The following is an 8,449-nucleotide window of genomic DNA, read 5'->3' as shown; positions in this document are numbered from 1 at the left end:
TTCTTCACCGACTTGTATTTGACAGATAGTTATAACATTTTTTCAACAATGGATAACACATTTAAAGTGCACTTAGCCAAGAAAGCTAGAGCACGAAGATCTCTAATCATAGAACAATCTCGTGCTAAGCGTCAGAAATTGCAAGAATGTTTCATTAGATTTCACAAACCATTGTAAGAATGTATATTCAATGGTTTGTATTATTAAAACATTGCTTATGTATTGCTGTATTTAAGTTTTTTATGGATTTGATTTTTTCAATATTTCTTATGCAGTACAACTCCAGCTGAAAAACCACTACGCGGTCGTCCAAAAAAATTACTTGAACTTCCAAATGGCCATGAACCTTAAAAACAACATACATATTGATACAAGCATTTCATTGGATTCCACAAATGTCTTGGATGACAGATCTTCTTCCAAAGAATTGTAAGAATGTGATTCAAAATTTTCCTTCTTTACCATGTATTTTGTTCTTTTCTATCAAAATACAACTATTGGCTATTATTATGTTTTAATTCCTTTTTTACTTAATGTCAACCATATCCACTTTTAACATGTTGACATTTTTTAAGAGAATGTTATGTTCCAACTCATAGCAATGTGTGGGGATTCAATGTCAACATCTCACACCTTTGGACCATACCATAAATGTTCAACCATCAAGTTCTATTTTCACTCAAACTATACACATAGACTTTAATAGTGAAGATGATGATGATTATGACTATGACCCTTTTGCAAGTAAATATTAAATATTCTACCTTTCAATTTTTAAATACATTTCTTTTATTTATTCTTCAAAATTATAGCATATTTCTAATAATATTTTAATTATCTATGTAGCTCATCAATTTGAAGAAGATACATGTTTTGAAGACGACCAAGACATTCCACCTTTTTCAAAATATGAACCACCTTGACAAACTTCTGAAAGTACGATTTCTATTCATAAAACTATACCTTCTAAAAATAAATCTTGACACTAATTGTAGATTTTTGATATATGTAGAATACTTTGATCTTGGCGACCCTCTAATTGAATGTCGGCATTGCAAAGCTTTGATGGGGTATCGAGAAAGGATGGACAAACATTATCATTCGGCAAATCCAAAGTTTTCTATGTGTTGTGGTAATGGAAAAGTAGAACTTCAATTCCTAAAACCACCACCTTCTACTCTATCACGTCTACTTTTTGATCAAGAATCCATTGAAAGTAGAAAATTCCAACAACATATTAGAATTTGCAATATGATGTTTGTATTTACTTCTCCTGGTGCAAAGTTGGATAGCCGATTTAACAATGATGGTGGTCCTCCAACAATACGTATTCAAGGTCAATACTGTCATCGAATTGGTAGTTTGTTGCCATATGAGGGTTAGCCACCGAAGTTTGCACAACTATACATTTACGACACCGAGAATAAAGTCCAAAATCGGATGCAAGGCCTAACGTAATATTTTCTATATCCTTACTTTTTCTTTTTAATGAAAATGTTCCTTATGCGGGTACAAATACATAATCTTTTAGTTTTATGTTTCGTAAACATAATAACTTCCTCAATATAAATCTTATTATTTATCCACTATGTTCTCCATTACTTTGTCATATTAATTAACCCTTATTCTTTATATCATATAATTTTATTTCCATTATTTATCTGATCAGAAATACAAAAAACACTGATCCTTCAGTTGCCCAACAATTTTCTAACATGATTTATGAAAACAATACACATGTAAAGAGCTTTCAAATGGCGAAACATCGCTTGAATGATTGAAATATTAAGAACTTGAAGTTGAGACTCATTTCTGGTAAGAACACAGATGGAAGAATATACAATCAAACAACTGTATCATAAGTTGCAACATTGATTGTTGGTGATGTTCACACAGTTGAGGAAAGGGATATCATTGTCTAAACAAAATGAGGTAAACAAAATGAGTTTCATGCAACTTATTTGGCTTACCAATATCCCTTGATATTTCCATACGGGGAGGATGGATATAGACCTAATATATCACATAGAGACTTGGAAGTTTTTAATGACAACAAGAGAAATAGACTTACGGTTAGAGAGTGACTTTAATTTAGATGTCAAAACAGGTCTGAGGAGGCTAAAACTTTGTTATCATCTAGAGGATTATTTCAGCAGTTCTTAGTTGATGGTTACATTATGCTAGAATCAGAGAGATTGAGATGGCTACTAACAACCAAGCAAAACTAAGAGTCTCAAAGTACAATAATCTAAATGAAGAAAGTGATCAAAATCAATCTACAAGTTCAAACACAAGTAAACGAGTTGTGTTGCCATCATCTTATGTTGGGGGTCGTAGGTTTATGGATCAATTATACTATGATGGAACGATAATATGTAGTAACATGGGTTTTCTAGATCTATTCATCACCTTTACTTGTAATCCCAATTGGCCATAGATACAGAGAGTTCTTGGACCACTACATTTAAATCCTCAAGGTAGGCCAGATATAATAGTTAGAATCTTCAAAATCAAGTTTAATCAACTACTATTAGACTTAACCAAAGAGGGTGTCTTAGGGAAAGTGCTATCATGTAAGTTTTATTTCTTACATATTTCCAATATCAACATTTATCACTCAATACTATTAACTACCACTTCATCTTTTTTTTGTATGTAGACACTACGCCAAAAGAGGGAAAAGAGGACGCTTTTTTTGGCCTATAACAGCGCTTTAAAGCGCCCTCTAATCTGGCGCTGGCATAGGTAAAGACAGCGCTTTTTTTCCTGGTGAAAGCGCTGTCTAAAGTGGCTCTTTAAGCCCTTTAAGGGCCACTTTAGAGGGCGCTTTTTAAAGAAAGCGTCCTCTAAAGTGGAAACATTTAAGGGTTTAGAGGACGCTTTTACTGGAAAGCGCCTTCTAAAGTGGAAACTTTTAAGGGTTTAGAGGGCGCTTTTACTGGAAAGCGCCCTCTAAAGTGGAAACTTTAAGGGTTTAGAGGGCGCTTTTACTGGAAAGCGCCCTCTAAAGTGGAAATTTAAAGGGTTTAGAGGGCGCTTATTTTGGGAAGCGCCCTCTAAAGTGGGTGGTTATTAAAAAATTTTTTTTTTAAAAAGCGCTATATTTTTTTATTTATTTTAGACAACCTGTATATTGAAGCAGTACACCCAAAACTGTATAATTTGAAGCCCTTTTTCACACATTGCATTCAACAAGCCTTATATACAACAATCCATACATATACAACAATCCACTGATATATAATTGTTTAACTTCTAAAGATTCTAAATATACAACCAATTCATAACTTAAAAAGAAATAAAACTAAGTAGCAAAAGCATCTCTGAGATGTATGTTTTTTTTGCTAGCAGCAGTCTTCTTAGCAACAACCTCTTTTTGTTCGATATCAATAGCATGAACCTAAAATATCATAAAATTAGTTAGGTGATGTATAAGATCAAGAATTAACATTTTCTATGCATAAATATCATATAATTGTGTTTATACCTTTTTTTTTATGCAACTGACTCGATTTGCTGCGTAATCCCCTTATATTTTTGGTCTCTTATCTTTTGAAGATAGAATTGATATTTGTTTAGATGGACATGTTCCATTGTCGTAGAGGGATACTTTCAAATATCCAGCATCATCATCTACGCGAATGAGGCTTGACGACAATGGAACATCTCCATCCACTACGCCAAAAATTAGAATAGACAGCGCACCTTAGAGGGTGCTTTATTACAAAAGCGCACTCTAAAGTGAAGCGAAAAAATAAGGAGCGAAAAACTGGAATAGACAGCGCACTTTAGAGGGCGCTTTTATAATAAAGCGCCCTCTAAGGTGAAGCGAAAAAATAAGGAGGAGATAGAGGGACAACAATACAGGGCGCTTTTTAGAAAGCGCCCTCTAAAGTTACCCTTAGAGGGCGCTTTTGAAAAAGCGCTCTATAAGTCCATGTGCATTTCCAGTTTATAAAGCGCTTTTAGAAAGCCTTAGAGAGCGCTTTCATAAGCGCCCTCTTAGGCCCCCTTTAGAGGGCGCTTTTTTTCCACAAGCGCCCTCTAAGATCCCCTTTAGTAAACATTAAAATTATAACATACTGCGCGTTTTGTTATTTCACTCTCTGTTATTTTCGTTCTTTTTCACGTTAGGGTTCTCACTGCTACGATTTTCGCTACTTCTAAGGCGTTCTCCTTCCACCTCTGTTAGATCTATGACGTTTCCTCCTTCTATTAATTCGTTGTTAGCTGTTCGATTTTGACACCATAGGTATTTTTCTAATCTTCATATTACTTGGTTTCTCTTCTGACGTTCGCTATTGTTCATATTTTTGGTTTCATTTCCCTCACTTCAATCTCGTCTTCTTCTCGTTCTTCGTACTTTTAGGTTTTCATTTCTCATCCGATTTCAGATTTCGCCGATGAAATGAAGAAAGCCAGAAAAATTGGCGCGTTTAAAGAGTACATGGTTGGAAGAAGCAGCGAAGTTACTTTCGCTACTGTGTTTGAGAAATACGAAGCGATTATTCGATATCTCGCGGCTTTCGATTATACCGGAGAGGTAGGTATCTTTTTATTCAGATTAAACTGTAATAATGTAGTAAGTTGTATGAATTTGTTATTAGAATTTTCTGCATTTGTTGTTTTTTAGGGTTTATGGTGATTTTGGTTTGTTATGTTTAGAATTTGAAGACTAGTCATAAACAAGAGGCGGCGAAACATTGTAATTGCACGATTGCTGATGTGGAGAATGCACTTGCGAAGTTTACTTGGGCTAAAGAAGCTCAGAAGAAGATTCAGGAGTTGAACAAAGAAGGAAAACCAATGCCCAAAAACATTGCTGAAGTAAACTTCCTCTTTAATTAACACTTTTACTGTCGTATTAGAGATATAAAATATTGCTTTTATGTTGGTTTTTATACTTGAAAATTGGTCTTGCTTTGGCGTTTTTATCTTTACATTTGAAAAAAGGAGCACAATTTGGGTCTGTATCGCATTCATTGCGGTTATTGCAATCGTATTCATTGTTGTTGGTATTGATATTTCATTGAGAGTTGGTTTCATTGTTTGCATGATTTGGGTGCCTATATGTAAATAATATAATGCATGCAAACCAAAGTCAATAATCAATTTCTTTGATAACTAAGTATTTGTGGGTTTATGAGCATATGCATAATCTGATGAGATAAGAGGATTACTTTGCTGTATCAAATAATCTGTGTAACCATTCGTATTTTTATTTTTGTTCTCTAGCTCCAAAAGCTGGTTGGTACAAATCCATTGGATCTTGCAAGGTCTAATTTGGCTAAAAGTGGACAAGTTAGCAGGAATGCCCCTTGTCCATGTGGTTCAAAGAAGAGATATAAAAGGTTGTTTTTTCACCTTCTTTTCAAAATGTAGAAAATGTTTTGAGAACAAGCCAATTCCTTACATTTTTTTTCTGTTTTATAGTAGTTGAACTTATTTCTCAATTAGAAAAGCTAAATAGTCTGTGTATCTTTGCTTGATAAAGTTTTTGGGGTTTCTCACATTTTTACACACTAGCTGTGGACTTAATGCTACCTCTTTACTAAGCAAATAGGTTTATAGAATAAATTAGTGCTGCTTTTCTATTTTTTTTGGATAGATATTAGATTAGTGTACTTCCTAGTAATTTTTTATGTCTTTGACCGTTAGGATTAAGCTAAATTTGTGATTCTCTTATTGAAAAAAAAACTATAATTTCTGACTCGTCTTTGTATATTTTCAAAATTAGGATTTGGTGTTTTAATATGTATGTATCAGTATCATAGTGTGAAAACTATTGCATGTCTATTTATAAACATAACTCTCGTCATTTTTCAGTTTTTATTTTTAATTCATTTCTATTGAAAAAGGTGAAAACATCTTTCTTTCCTCCAATTATTTTGAATTTCAATATACTAGCAGGGTGCTATTTATGATAAAATTTTCAAAATTTATCAGCTTATGCTTCTTAACATTTATTTATGTAGGTGCTGTGGAAAGGATTGAAAGAATTCAGAGGCTAGATATTAAACTGCAAGGAAGCCTTGTCTGTTATAGGTGCACATTTATGCCTGAATGGATCTAGACTCGTGCTCGGTTTTATTTGGCTCAGATCAAGCCGTCAAATGCACTAGACTGCACAATCGCTCACAATAATCAAATGTTAGGATGAGATATCTTGCCAAATAGTTGCTTGAGTTTGTTAGTCTGCAATTTTTGGGGTGTACTTAGGCAGAACTAAATAGAATCTTTTTGTTCAGCTGAGGAGAGTCAGAACAAAATTGTTTGGCAGAAGTTAGTTTTATGCTCTGTCCTCTCATTTTTCTTATTTCATTGATCCTGTGTAATATTGTCTTGAAAATTAACATGTTTCAATTTCAACTCACTTGTTTACGATTTTCGAATAAAAATTGAGGAAAATTGATCTCACTTATAGATATTCCAACCAAGAAAAGAAAGAGAACTTAGTGAAAAAATATAGCGCTTTTTAAAAAAAAAAAAAAATAACCACCCACTTTAGAGGGCGCTTTCTAAAATAAGCGCCCTCTAAACCCTTTAAATTTCAACTTTAGAGGGCGCTTTCCAGTAAAAGCGCCCTCTAAACCCTTAAAAGTTTCCACTTTAGAGGGCGCTTTCCAGTAAAAGCGCCCTCTAAACCCTTAAAAGTTTCCACTTTAGAGGGCGCTTTCTTTAAAAAGCGCCCTCTAAAGTGGCCCTTAAAGGGCTTAAAGAGCCACTTTAGAGAGCGCTTTCACCAGGAAAAAAAAGCGCTGTCTTTACCTATGCCAGCGCCAGATTAGAGGGCGCTTTAAAGCGCTGTTATAGGCCAAAAAAAGCGCCCTCTTTTTTCTTATTTGGCGTAGTGATCTAAACAAATATCAATTGATACTTTCGAGTATCCCTTGCCCCTTGCACGAATGATTGACTTCATAATAGCCATTTTACCTGTAATAAAGAAAACAATTAAAATCAGATGACAAATGTAAAAACAATTAAAATCATAAAAGTCATTTTACCTGTAATAAAGAAAACAATTAAAATCATTTGACCTGTACCTTTTTCACTATGTTCTCTTTCTTTTCTTGGTTGGAATATGTTCTACATGTCTCTTAACAACACGGATGGTTGGATTGATCCAAATACCCTCATTATGATCATTTCTAATATATGAATCATTTGATATAATATTCTCATCTTGATCATTTCTGGTAAACGATTCAATCTCAACATCAATATCACCTTGATCTCCAGTGTTTTCATCAATTACTTTGTTGGAAAAAAGAACTATAGACCATTTCGTACTTTTCGGATCATTGACATAGAACATCCATCTCATATAAGCTGGTCCACACAATTGTGTCTCTTTTACAAGATGAACAACTAGATGTACCATTATGTCAAAAATGATGGAGGAAAAAACATTTCAAGCTCACACAAAGTAATAACGATTTCTTTTTGCAACATTGGTAAGATCGCAGGATTGATCACCTTACTGCAAATTGACTTGAAGAAAGAACACAACTTAGTTATAGAGCTTCTTACTTTTTCTGGAAGAATAGAACGTATACCTATTGGGAGAAAATGTTCCATTATAACATGGCAATCATGGGTCTTTAAACTCTTTAACTTGAGGTCTTTCATATACACAAGTCTTCTAATATCTGAAGAGTACCCTTCTGGAACTTTAACTTCACTTAGAAACTTACACAATGTTTTTTTCTCCTTTCTAGATAGAGTATAAGCAGTAGGAGGTAGATATGTTCGTTTTCCTTTCTTCAAGGGTCCTAATTCAGTTCTTATTCCCATCGCTATCAAGTCCTTTCTTGCCTTAAGGCCATCCTTAGACTTTCCTTGTATATTGAGTAACGTGCCAATAACACTTTCAAATACATTTTTTTCAATATGCATAACATCAAGAAAATGTCTCACATACAAGGACTTCCAATACGGCAATTCAAAAAAAACTGACCTCTTCTTCCACCCACTTTTGACAAGTGTGTGGGCAAAAGGCTTGCCAAACTGAGTATCCAAATCTTTCACCTTTTCAAAAATTTGATCACCCGTCAATATAGGTGGAGCTCTGCCTTGTTCTGTCTCTCCATTGAACGCCTTTCTCCATCCACGGTAGTGATGATTTGAATTTAAGAATCTCCGATGACCGAGAAAGACATTCTTCTGACCAAACTCCAAGCGCTTCCAATCTGTTTTATCTTCACAAATAGGACACGCACATTGACCTTTTATGCTATACCCTGATAGATTTCCGTATGCTGGAAAATCATTAATTGTGCCAAACAACATCGCCCTCAAGTTGAAACTTTCTTTCCTATATCCATCATAAACCTCCACACCGGTCTCCCACAAAATCTTTAAATCTTCGATTAAGGGCTTCAAGTACACGTCTATGTCATTCCCTGGTTGTTTAGGTCCAGAAATCAACATAGACAACATCATGTACTTA

At 34.3% G+C, this 8,449-nt stretch overlaps 1 protein-coding gene across 1 annotated transcript; it reads left to right on the top strand.

Annotated features, from left to right (window-relative positions):
- The first annotated feature begins 2,200 nt into the window (after positions 1-2,200).
- Positions 2,201-5,994, top strand: LOC127091159 (uncharacterized). The gene is made up of 5 exons (XM_051029719.1): positions 2,201-2,323; positions 4,370-4,543; positions 4,666-4,827; positions 5,236-5,351; positions 5,976-5,994. The coding sequence occupies exons 1-5, from the start codon at positions 2,201-2,203 to the stop codon at positions 5,992-5,994; spliced, it is 594 nt and encodes a 197-aa protein (XP_050885676.1).
- Positions 5,995-8,449: the final 2,455 nt, after the last annotated feature.

This window comes from Lathyrus oleraceus, chromosome 1, assembly GCF_024323335.1.
Source record: "Lathyrus oleraceus cultivar Zhongwan6 chromosome 1, CAAS_Psat_ZW6_1.0, whole genome shotgun sequence".
NCBI classification, from domain to species: Eukaryota; Viridiplantae; Streptophyta; class Magnoliopsida; order Fabales; family Fabaceae; genus Lathyrus; species Lathyrus oleraceus.
Note: the sequence above shows the minus strand (reverse complement) of the source record. Positions and strands in the feature narration are given on the sequence as shown.